The sequence below is a fragment of the Excalfactoria chinensis genome, chromosome 3, assembly GCF_039878825.1.
Source record: "Excalfactoria chinensis isolate bCotChi1 chromosome 3, bCotChi1.hap2, whole genome shotgun sequence".
Taxonomy (NCBI): Eukaryota; Metazoa; Chordata; class Aves; order Galliformes; family Phasianidae; genus Excalfactoria; species Excalfactoria chinensis.
In genome coordinates, this window is record NC_092827.1 from 22,570,646 (window position 1) to 22,582,803 (window position 12,158).

Consider the following 12,158-nt stretch of genomic DNA (forward strand, 5'->3'; position numbering starts at 1 on the left):
CTGTCATCTGTGCTTATTCCCACCTATAACAGTCACAGATCCCCACTGAATGCATACAGTGCTCTGTCATGTTATCAGGCCAGTATGTGACTTGCAGTAGGCCCATATTTATTACACTACAAAAGGATTTTATTCATATTTTAAAAGGCATTTTACCATTTTTAAACATGTTCTCTGAAGGCTTTGACACGCAGCAGTCACTTTCAAAAGCAATGGTTCACACAAGCTCTTTAAATATGCTTTCTAACACAGTCCCTAACCATAGTAAAACCTGTGGAAAGTTGGTGCCTATTGAGGTGTTTGCAAATCAGTGCATGGGAAGTGCAATACTTTCTGTTTCTTATTTGAGCATATAGAGAACTCTCTGAGTATTTTGCCAACATTGTCTTCATTCAAAGTGAAAACTGGAGGACAGACACTCTACACAACTAACATAAACCAATTAAACTCTTAGTTCAAGCTCATTGGTAGGAGTACTCAGGCTAGCTAAAAAATCCTATAGAGTCTAGTTAGAAGGCAACAACCTTTAACAACCTCTTTTGTTTTGAAAATAAAAGCCAAATTCAAATGAACTACGTACTGATGAAATCTCAAACAGTTCTATGTAGCTTTTGATAAGAAGAATTTATACAGTGTTAAGAATAATTGAGCAAAGGTTACAAGGAAAAGCAATTCAGTTTCTGGGGTTGTTCTCTTTCCCAGAGAACGTAGCTGCAAATAGTGCTCCATGTGCAAACATCCTGGCACTGTGGCTACACAAACACAGGGCTCTACTGCAGAATTCTTTTGTATTCTGCTTTTCAAGTAAGGAGACAGAATCAGTGTAAGCAAACAGATCTCATCTACTGACATTTCATTTCATACCAATATATGCATGCCATATAAAGTCTTTGGGGAGGAGAATGTCTAACAAAGCTGAATTAATTTGTAATTAATTTTGGGTGTTTTACATTAATTGAGACAAATTCTTCATGTGATTATACTCTTCCTGGTGTACTTTGTGAAGTAACAGTCAAATGAAGCCCACTTGCAAATGAACTCCACTGATGATTTTCCTTGACAGAGAGCAAGTTTTGTATCTGCATTGTAAATAAATACATTCTAACACTGGCAGTAAGCGCTTTCAATTTAATACTTTATCCTGACTGGAAAAAGTGCATTACAAAGAAGTTATATAAATAAAACAAGTATGTATGCGTGCATATAACTATATACATACATAAAATGCAACTCAAAGTCTGCTTATTATTATTATTTTTTTCTAATAACTGTGCATTTTCATGTCATGCCAAGAAGATTCACAAAGCTCTACTCTTCCACATAAAAACTGGTCCAACCACAGAAACCACCTCTGGCCCATAACACAAGATTCTTCCCCAAAGCGAGTGAAGATATCATGTAAATAAATCTATCTACAAAGAACATTTTCCTTTACTCCTGAGGAATAGAAGTTGATTGTACTTGACCGCAGAAGCTAAAGACACAAGGGCCAGACTGTGGTCTTGTGGCCAAATCCACATTTTCAGGTTGTGTGTGTTTGTGTGCATGCACAAACCTGTGAGCAAAGCACCATGAGCGGAGCAGGACTGCTGGTAGCCAGTCTCCCCACGGTGTGCTGCCCCACGTAAAAGTGTTCTCTGGAAGGAGCAAGAGTATGAAGAGGTACAACTACTGTAATTTTGCCACCACGTACACCAGCTGCACTCACCTGGAGTATCAGCAGATTAACTGTGGACCCTACCCTCCTCCTCACTGCCCTTGCGTAACAAATATTCTTATGTTATATTCTGTTCTCCCTGCTTACCTATTTCCATTCTTCCAGTGCTCCCCACTATGCTTTTTATTATTGCAGTTGCTGTTCACTTCTTAGAACACCCCCTTCACTTTTTTATCATGTTTGCCTCCTGGTTAATGGCATTGTGTTTTCAATCATAAGCAATTCCATGACCTCTAACAGTTGTTTAATGCAAAACACATTCCTAAGTTTATAAATACCTAAAATGAATGCAATCACAGAGCACACTTCTGCATATAAACATGCAGAAGCTTTTGTTTTGTTTTGTCTTTTTTACTTACAAGCTCTTTGGTTATGGAAGTACTATCTTCCTACACAGACCAGCCAAGGATCTCACTCCTGATGTTTGCACTTACTGGACATCTTGTCCACCATCCCTACAGAGGACAGCACTGGGACCATGCATAGGAAACAGCACTAGCTACGTTATTTTCCTATTTCTAAGGCGCTCTACTATTTACAAAGACATTTATTTCTCTTTTATATAGAGGCAGATTTGTGACAGATTGACATACAATTTTAATCCTAACAATCCAATGGAATTTCTTTGTAATGTGACCACTTGTTCCAGATTTTTGTCTCTATTTATACATTCTAAAAGATGACTGTCACTGATAGTAACTTTCAGCTGGGACAGCACTGAAGTTTCAACGTTCAGTTTTCTTCTGGCATGGGTTAGTCTAAACAAGCAAAAAGCACCCTCTGTTGGGCCAAGCGTGTCATAACTTTTCTTTACACGGTTGTCTTTCTGATCTTTCTGATTTGATAAACCATGTTATGGAAGCTTGTTTTATGATTAACTGAAAACTAATTTCCAAGCCACAAAAATCTGAATTGATATGAGATTGGAATGAATCCAAAGCAGCACTTAACATGGAGTGCTACTGTACAGCCATTAGGGGATTTATGATCTTTTTCAAACACTGCTTACACCTGTGTAATTTATAAATCTGTCCAGTGAGCACTGGAAATTCATTTTTGTAGTCTAAAATATGCCAAGATCTGTGCTTCATTCAGCACCAAAGCATAATAACAATTTACACCCAGTATCTCTGTAAGGTACCTTGTTCAAAATAGATAAAAGGCATATGGGTAGAACAGACTGATATGAAACAAGACTTCTCCAGGGTCTGCATTTAACCATTTCCACACTGATACTGAATAAAGTTGTGCTGTGGTAAAATGACTGATAGCAGTAAGAAAGAAATCTCCCTACCTTGAATGTATTCAGCTGCTGATTAATGGTTTCTGTTTCCATTCCAACAGGACCTTGTGATTCTTCATGTTCTTCAGCTCTCCCAAGCAGAGTGGAAAATTCTTTTAGCTTACTGTAAAACTCCTCAACACGGTTAATCGTACCTTCCACTTGATCTTCCCTGGCTTTTGCTCTGTCTAGTAGCTTGTTGCACTGTTTATTTAATGCTTCCAGGTCCCGTTTTATACCAACAAGATCAGGAGAAGCTTCAGCTTCTGTGGCTAGCATCATTTTACAGTTTTTATTAGCATTTTCATTATTCATTATAAGATCTTCCAACTTTTTCAGGAAATGTTTTATATCCTCTCTCTGTGATTGCAGTACCTCAAGATCTCTCCCCACTGGAGCCATGCTATCAAGTTCATCATCAAACTCTGCAAACTGAGAGAACATCTCTCTGATGCTGTTTTGGAAATGACCTATTCCCTGAAGTTTTGTTTCCAAGAACGAGCACCTATCATCAACCTGCTGGTTCACTGCAGTGTATTCTTGCTCCAAAGATTCAGCTTGAAGCAAAAGGTCAGAAACACCTGCTGAATCAGAAGCTTCTACTACCAGGTCTTGAGCAAGCTTTTTTACTAAATCAACATGAGGCCTTAAAGCCTGTAAAGCCTTCTGCTGGGCCTGCATCATTGTCAGGTGTTTGTTACTGAAAGACTGAGGTCCAAGAGAATCGTGAGCTTCCAGGTGCTCTTTAGCACTTTGAAGCTGCTTTTCTGTTTCTCTGGATGATTCCTGAAACTCTTTTAGCTTTTGAGCCATATTTTCCAAGCACTCTCTCTTCTTATGCAATTGTTCTGTGACCATACTCACTTTCTCATTCAGTACCTTAGTTTCCTCTTTAACATTTTCTTTATCTGTTTGACTTGCACTGAGCAAACTTTCAGCAGTATTATTTAGTAGTTCCACTATTCCATGGTGTTTATCCAGGTCCTTCTGCCAGGCCCTCACCTGAACAACAGCATTGTCTATTTCAACAGGGTTTATGCCAACTTTTAATTCAGACAGGTTGCTTTGGCACTTCTCTATCCATGACTGCAAATTTTCTACATGCTGCTTGTATTTGAGTGCTTTCTCCAGACAATCTGTTAATTTACCTTGCCTTTCTTTTACCCGCTTATCCATTTCATCCCAATTACTTCTCAATGTGGCAATTTGAGCCTGTAAAGCTGCTTTATCAGCTCCTTGAGTCTTCTGCAATATACTTTCTCCTTCTGCAATAATTTTTTCATATGAACTATTCTCATTGGTCAGGGTCTTCATAAAATCTTTCTGTTCTTCAATTAGAGACTGCAAGGTCTCAAGTTTGGCTGATATAGGACGAGCCTGTTTCAGTTCTTCTTTCTTTCCATCTAGCCAGGCCTGAAAGTCCTTAGATGTTTGCTGGAACTGATGAGAAGTGGTATACGCTGACTGAAGCTGCTGAACATGATTATCTACAAATAAGATAGCATAAAGTCTTGTTATCAGAAACTGCTAGTATTCAGTGAAGAAATAATAATTAACAATGATTTTATTATGAATGATTATTAGTGGGAGTAAGTCAGGTTCTCAGCCATGTTACTGTTTAACATCAAGACAACCAAGTTTCTTGCAAGGGATAGTCTTGTATCTGTGCTACAGTGTAGCAACAAAGGCATTTGGACATGAATCAAGTCAGGTGAGCTTAGCTGGCTTATGTCTAGACAAGTCCTGTTCAGTCAAATTTTGGGGTAAAAACCACACAGTTGTGTTTTATGATACTATAAAGTGCAAGCACAGAGAATATCGAGCAATATGGCCTGGTAGTTCCTAACTCATGACCTGCAGGTACTATTTGTTTTTAGGGAGATCCTTTGAAGTTCCTTGTGACCTGAGGAAATTAACAAGCTACAACTGAGTCTGTTTGGGAGGGAAAAGTATAATATTGCTTGCACTCTATTTCTCATTCAGTTCTCTTGTTCACAGAATAGAAAAGGCTGCACACAACCAACGCAGTTTTGCCACAGGCAGTTTTATATAATTACCACTCCTTTTTGCCAAGCCATTCATTGGTGCTTGCCTGAAAAATACAACTTCAGCTTATTCTGTGCACCTATGCAGTTAAGTAGTTCAATGAAAAGCATCTATTTTAGTATCCTAACTGAGTAAGGATGTACCTGAAGGCAAGGATGAGGAGAGCAGCACTTTCATTATTTTAAACTCTCTCCAAACCTACTCTCTAGAGATCTGAAGTACTGTGTCAGCAAATAAACAAAAATCATTTGTGTATTGTGATATATTGTTTCTGCCCTTTCAAAGCATAGAGACATTATCCTAAGTTCTAATGTAATGTTGGACTGATAGACAGCTAGTATTAGGCTCAGCTCGCTCAACATCTTACTGCTGACATTAAAGATGAAAGTTAAAATGATGCTTTATTTTATGCCTTAATTCTCTTAAAACAAATACTAACCTGATTTTTGCTCAATATCCTTAAATGATTTGAGAATGCCATCTAACTGCCTTGTAAGTTCTGCTTTCAAATACTCTTCTCCAACCAGTGTTGAGAGCTCTTCACAAAGAACTTGAGCTGCATTTATATTCTTCATTTCCTGTTCTATTTCCTTCTTCATTTCTTTAGCAATCTCCAGTTGTTGTTTCACAGCATCAGGTTGTGTACTCACAGCCAAGCTGCTGCTCAGTTTGCTATCCAAGGCACTAAGCTTATCAGACAGACTTCTGAGTAGGCTTTGATACTCCGTGCTTTTCACTATAGCTTGGTCAATTCGGTCACATCTGTTGCTGAGTTGGCCAGTTAGGTTATCCCATTTTTGTGACACAGCTGCCAGCTGCTCTTTTACAGTTTCATGAGAGGGGGGATGTTCACCAGGTCTCTTCAGAATCGCCTCACCAGCCATAGTTAGCTGCTCATATTGTGGCTTTCTGGTGTCAAACTCTTTGAGCAGAATCTGAGAGTAAAGAAAATTTAAAGAAGAATTCATGAAATAGAAGCAAAACGCTTCTAACAAAAACTGTAGAATCTGTTGCAGCTAAGTTCCCTTACTGAATTAATCCGAGTTTTAAAAAGCCAGTGAAACAATTGCATCTTCTACAAATATACTGGATGTTGTTTCCAAGCGTTTACATCAAAGAACTAAAAGCTCTAGCTTAACTTGCACATCATCTAATGGAAACTGAATCAGCAGATACAAGTAAACAAAGATTTTTGTTAATATTACCATAATTAAGTAACCGTACCAAGTAAAATAATCACTGTTTAGATTCAAACAGAGCCTTCTTTCCTAGACAGTTCTGACATTTGTCTGAAGACAGAACTTCAAAGAAGGTGCACTGTGACATAATGTTGCAGTGGATCCTTACACTACAGAGAATATTTGGATAATTCACGAAATGACCGACTGTACTGTAAGACCTTTAAAGTTTTTATCACTGGTTCTTATATTTTATTTTTTTGACAAGTCAAAAGTGTGTGCAGAAGAAGAGACAAATATCATGGTCTTAGTTTACAGAGAGTTCCAAACCCTTTCTTTTAAGTCAATGAGGTTTAACTTCTGAGGACTGTTAAGTAATACTTGATAATCTTATGCCAGCTTTCTAGATTTCTGAAGCATTTACAAAACACTTTCAAGTGATTTTCACACAATATTAGAAAACACTTCATATTTTAAACAGTCTGTTTTAATCAATATGGATATACCAAGTTGAATTTTATTTTTTAAAAAACAAGAATGTTATTTCTCACCACACTGAAAATTAACCTGCAGCAATGTAACTGTTTGAAACTAAAATTTATACTTGCTGCAACTAGTTGTGTTTGTTTCTTTTTTTTCTGTGGTTTGCTATGTTTGTGTAAATGAACAACTCCACTTTATATTTCTCTTCTATTTTTCACACTCGTGGTTCCATATCTACTCACAACACAACATTTCACTTGTTTCTTATTTTTATTAGCTACTGGTGCAGTCACGTGAACAAAATCTCAAAAAGCCAGCTCTACAGCATGGGCTGTATTTGAGGACCGACCACAAAATATTACATACACACTCCAATTAATAAAACTTCCCAGGAATGCTTTCGTTAGACTACAGAGAAAGCACAGGATGGATAAAAAATAAAATATATCTGAGGATTAGTAACTCCTCAAAGGTAAGCCCAGACCATTTTTTCCTGTATCTGTTCTGATCTTTCTTCAATCTCCCAGCAATTTTTTCTTGTAATCATGTAGTCAAGTATGAACCAAGCCAATATTTACTGATAAGCAAATGTAAAGCAGAACAAAACACAAGAGTCCACGCCCCACAAACAAACACACAGAAGAAACTGAAATCATTAATGCGTGTTGGCTATACTTACTCACCTGAACCTGTTGCTTTTGTGTATTCAGCATATTGGGGTCAATTGACAGTGGTCCTAGTACACTGACCATCAGCTCCTTTTCTACAAGCCAGTGCTTTAACTGAGCTTCTGCTGTCTGGAACTGGGTCAGGTAATTTGAAGACTCTTCCAGTTTTTGTTGTCTCTCAGATGTAACTTGATTGAGCTCTTTCCACTTGGAATCTAACAATATAATGTTGACATATTGCATGCATGTTTTAGCAGATGGGCTGTCAGACAGCAGACTATATACAAAACATAAACAGAGCTCTCTAATAAGGCTTCTTGCTGATTAACTCCAGATGCCCTATTGCAGTGACACAGCAAATTCATCTTCTAGCAGTCAGAACCATATACACTTGGATAAAGGTCTGCAGTTCAGCACTGCCACATGTGGCATTTTTAGAACAATGAATATAGAGCATGCAGCAAAACTAGATGACAGTATTACTAGATGAAATACCACCAAACTTAGCTTTTGATTCCAAATGATATAAAAACCGAAGGGCTTTACTCTCCCTTACAACTTAGATACCTGATCTAGGTTGATTATCCTTCCTTTTTAGGCTTCCAAGGCTGAGCATAAGACAATTTAGGCTTCTACTCTGAACTGCCTTCTGAAAGAGCACATCTCTTTCAAATAACTATACTGGGAGCCTGTGGAGAATAACTGCTTAATTTAGACTTCCAAACCAGGTACCTATGACATGCAATGAGAATAATTCTTTATAGATATTTCAAGAGCAGAGTGTGAACTTAAGTTTACCTAGGCCAAACTGTGAGCTCTTCCACTGGTAGCAAGTGGCTTCCAGAGCAGCCACTGAGAGTCTCATGTCTTGTAACTTCCTACCTCACTTCATGATACTGCCACTGCTTGCTGACTCAGCTTTAATGCTTTGCTAACATTGTCTTTAAACTGTGTGTCTGTTGTTTTCATTTTCTTGTGCTGTTTCACTGTCTGCAATCCCTGTTCATTCTGCATTAATTCCCTTTCAAAAGCTCATGACAAGTACACACTGCGTTATCTCAAAATCTGTTATACACACCCAGTCGTTTCTTTTTTTTTTTTTCCTTTTATTTTTTTCACCTATATAAATTCAAAGAGGACCAATTTTAGTGGAGTTAATCCAAATCTACCCTCTTGAAATGGGAGTTATTTCCACAGAAGGCACAGGAGGGAGTAAGATAATAAAAATACTAATTATTGCTACAACATAAAAAGATTAGCAATAAGATAACTTCCAAATAACTCTGTGTTATACAAATTTACTCAAGTACCTATTTTATCCAACACTTGTCTCCACTTGGGTGCTTCAGGAGAGCTGGGGTTCTTCTCCAATAGCTCTGTCACTTTGTCCTTTAGCTCCTGCACTTTATTCTCACTTTGCTTTAATTCAGTTTCAAAGAGCTGCAAAATCAAGTAGTAAAAAAAAAAATTAAAGATGAACTGTAAGTTACTTTTGAAGTTCACAATACTGAGATACCAGGCATGAGAATAAACCATAAATATCTAGCACTTATGTACTGCTTTCCTGCTAGGAGTGTCAAAATCCTTTCTAATGGCACATATGGACTGGTCACATTTTTTGGAATAAATGACCTGATATATATAAATTATGTTAATACTATTACTGTTTAATTTGAATGAGTGACAGAATTAGAAGAATTCAAACAGATAAGACCCACTAGGTCTCATCATACGCATAGTTACAATCTGTTCTTGTACAGAATGCCAACTGACTAATGCATAGTAAAGTTCAAAGCAGAAATACCCCAATCAATACGGAAAAGCTCACTAAAGTTCTGCTGTCACAGACCTACTGCTAGAACAGTCATTAAGAGAACACCATAATTTAAGAGCAAACCTAGCAGTGGGACTGAGATGTCCCAGCAGTTCCTTGAGAACACTTTATGCAGTTCTTACAGATGGAAGTGAATGCCTGGCAAAGGTCACTTATATGAACATTCTTAACTGCCAGATTTTGCACTGTGGAGTTGCATTTTAGCTATCCCTAAAAAACCCCATTCAAATAAACACTGAACAAATCTGTGCTTAATTTAGAACTCTAAGCGAAAGGTCCAATTGCATCAAAAGAATGTCTCTTGCTGGAACAAGCTCTCAGTTTTCCAACTATGAATACTCTTCTATTACCACAGTGGAATAAGATGGTCGTTAGCTTTGAATAATCTTTATTACAAATAGAGGAACAAAGGTTTTTCTACATATAGTATGAGTTTCAGGGCTGAAACACTGCCAAGTCTCAGGAATGTCAAACTCAAGGAAAATCCGTAGCTATTCAGGTTCATTTTTGAGGGTGGACAATGAAATATAAAAAAATACACCTCGGCTTCATCAAATTACTTACCCACAATTACAGACAATGAAAGAATTTTCCCTTCAACAGCTACCTATTACGTTTCACTTTAGAGATGAACGTTTACATGTAGAAATACTGTCCTCCACTGCTACAAGCACACGTCTAATGCTTAAACTGGTCAGAAGCTTACTGCTGATTTAGTGGTTTTCTCATATCAGTTAAAATGGGAGGAGGAGACTTTGTGCAGCTGTATGATTTAGCATGCACGGCATGGCTGCTGAGGAGAAATGCTGCCCTGGAACAGACCTAAGCCTGCTGCAAAGTCCAGGAGATCTGTGGAGTGTCAGGGAACCAGCAGCTGCAGAAACAGCTTTTGGATAGACAGATATATAATCTTATATACAATCCAGTAAACATATCCGAATTACTACAGATATCAAAAAAAGTACACTGCATAATCAATATACTCTCACCTATTTAAATCTGACATTGCTATTTATTTACTTGTTTTTTAACATACAAAATTCCTTCTCTTTGACCCAGCATTTCTTTTACTCCTCTGACGAAGTCTGCCAGATTTTCTCAAAGCTGGACTGGCACGTTTACTGGGATCATTAAAATATTCTCTGCAACAATAAATTATGCTGAGATATGAACTGTTCAAATAGAATTGCCCCAATAATTGCAGCAAAGAATGATTTTTTTTAAAGGCACGTAAGTACCTTATGCTGCTCAACTTGGGCTTTAACGGCTTCACTGTCAGTTGGAGCAGCTTCCCAGTCTGACACAGTTTTGTCCATTTTTTGTAACCACTGCATCATTGAAGTTGACTCTTCCTGAATGTTCTGCATTTTTGAAAGCATACTTTCTAGCTCTGAAATCTTTTTCTTCAGTGAAACTCCCAAATCTTCGTAACTATGATTTACATCAGACATGGCTTGTTGAACACTTGTCAGTTCTGTAAGAGGAGAGATGAACAGAGACTATATTAGAGATCACTCATACTTCAAACAGTACTTACACTTCAAGAATTTCTAAACACTACTTTGCTTTGCTCCAGCTAATGGTCCCTCAAGGCAAAAGCTTCTGAACATGTTAGGAGTTAGTTCTTGTTCACTCTAAACATTCTAACAGTGCATCTGAGTGACCTAATATACATTTCTGCTTGCAAGAGCTTTTCTTTTCACGGGAATCATTACTCTAATACACAGAGGTAGGCAAGTATCTTACACCCTTCCTACCTGTTGTTACTTTGGAATTTCAAGCAACTATTTTCACTTCAGCAACAGGAAGTTAAACATACTGGACTACATTTCAGTTACCAGTATGACATCCTGACATCACTACAGTTGTATCCTGTTTGTAGCCAAGCAATGTTATAAAGGCGCGTAATCACTGAGACAGCTTTAGGAGACAGACGGTGTACTAAGCAGACTGTAGTTTAGAAAAACCAACATTGCAGATGTGGGACGTGGTATATGAGTTCCTTTGTTTCTGAATGGGATCTAGTCACACAGTGATACAAATGTAAGTAAAATGAGTGTGTTTGTATATGTAGGTATGTGTTCATGTCATGTATGTCAATTGGTGTTATGAAGTTTCATCTCACTACAGAGTAATAATTTTCTCAAAAGTTATATGTTACATTAAAATTGTTATCTCTCCATATTCTTACCTAAGTTCATATTGATTCAGAAAACAAAGATGTGATCTTTTTTGGAAGGAAATATTGAAATCTTTTTAAAAATTAATTTTAGTACCATCTTACTAGTCAATATAATTCCTGTATGTATGGATGGGATTAAGTTTGTCCAGTAAAGCCTGTTGCAACAGGCTGTATGCAATGTTTTCAACATATTTACATGTTTAACAGTAGTTCACAAACACAATTCTTTTATCGCATCCTGAAATTTTCATTTAGTGATTACCCACCTTTGTTTTTCAGAAAATCCTGAGTTCCTGCAGCTCCTCCTTCTCCATTCAACACTGTGCCACCTACCAATCAAGAGGGAATAATTCTTATTCTTATCGGTCCCTTTTCCCACCAAACCTCCAGCATTGCATTTTCTCTTCAGAATAGCAATAAATAGCCCTTCTAGTAACAACTGAAGAAACATCTGCATGCTGATCTTGTAATAAACATTTTATTTAGATATCTTTATATTTCTTAAGGCTGTTTTCTGTTTTAACCTGATCCAGCTCGCCAGAAATAGTATCACATATGCACAGCACATGCATACTGTACAGGTGTGTACAAGCATGCACATATAAGTATGCATACATACAATATATGAGCAGTCTTAAATCTTACAATGCTATGAATATAATGGACAAAGGTCTTTACCCTAGCAGTGAGGCCTACTTATACCCATATGGCTAATGCCAGTTTCTTCTCCCAAAAAGGAATCTGTTCCCAAACTACTTACATATTTTT

The 12,158-nt window shown here is 37.4% G+C and overlaps 1 protein-coding gene across 21 annotated transcripts in view; it reads right to left on the minus strand.

Moving 5' to 3' along the window:
* The window catches only part of DST (dystonin), a 288,304-nt gene that overhangs the window by 71,313 nt on the left and 204,833 nt on the right, over positions 1 to 12,158 (minus strand). For all 21 annotated transcript variants that reach the window (XM_072332861.1, XM_072332859.1, XM_072332857.1 and 18 more), the window contains 6 exons: positions 11,657 to 11,719; positions 10,447 to 10,682; positions 8,685 to 8,814; positions 7,390 to 7,589; positions 5,485 to 5,980; positions 3,012 to 4,486 (listed from right to left, as the gene is read on the minus strand). In XM_072332861.1, the coding sequence (XP_072188962.1) occupies positions 3,012 to 4,486; positions 5,485 to 5,980; positions 7,390 to 7,589; positions 8,685 to 8,814; positions 10,447 to 10,682; positions 11,657 to 11,719 (2,600 nt within the window). The remainder of the gene's footprint in view (positions 1 to 3,011; positions 4,487 to 5,484; positions 5,981 to 7,389; positions 7,590 to 8,684; positions 8,815 to 10,446; positions 10,683 to 11,656; positions 11,720 to 12,158) is intronic.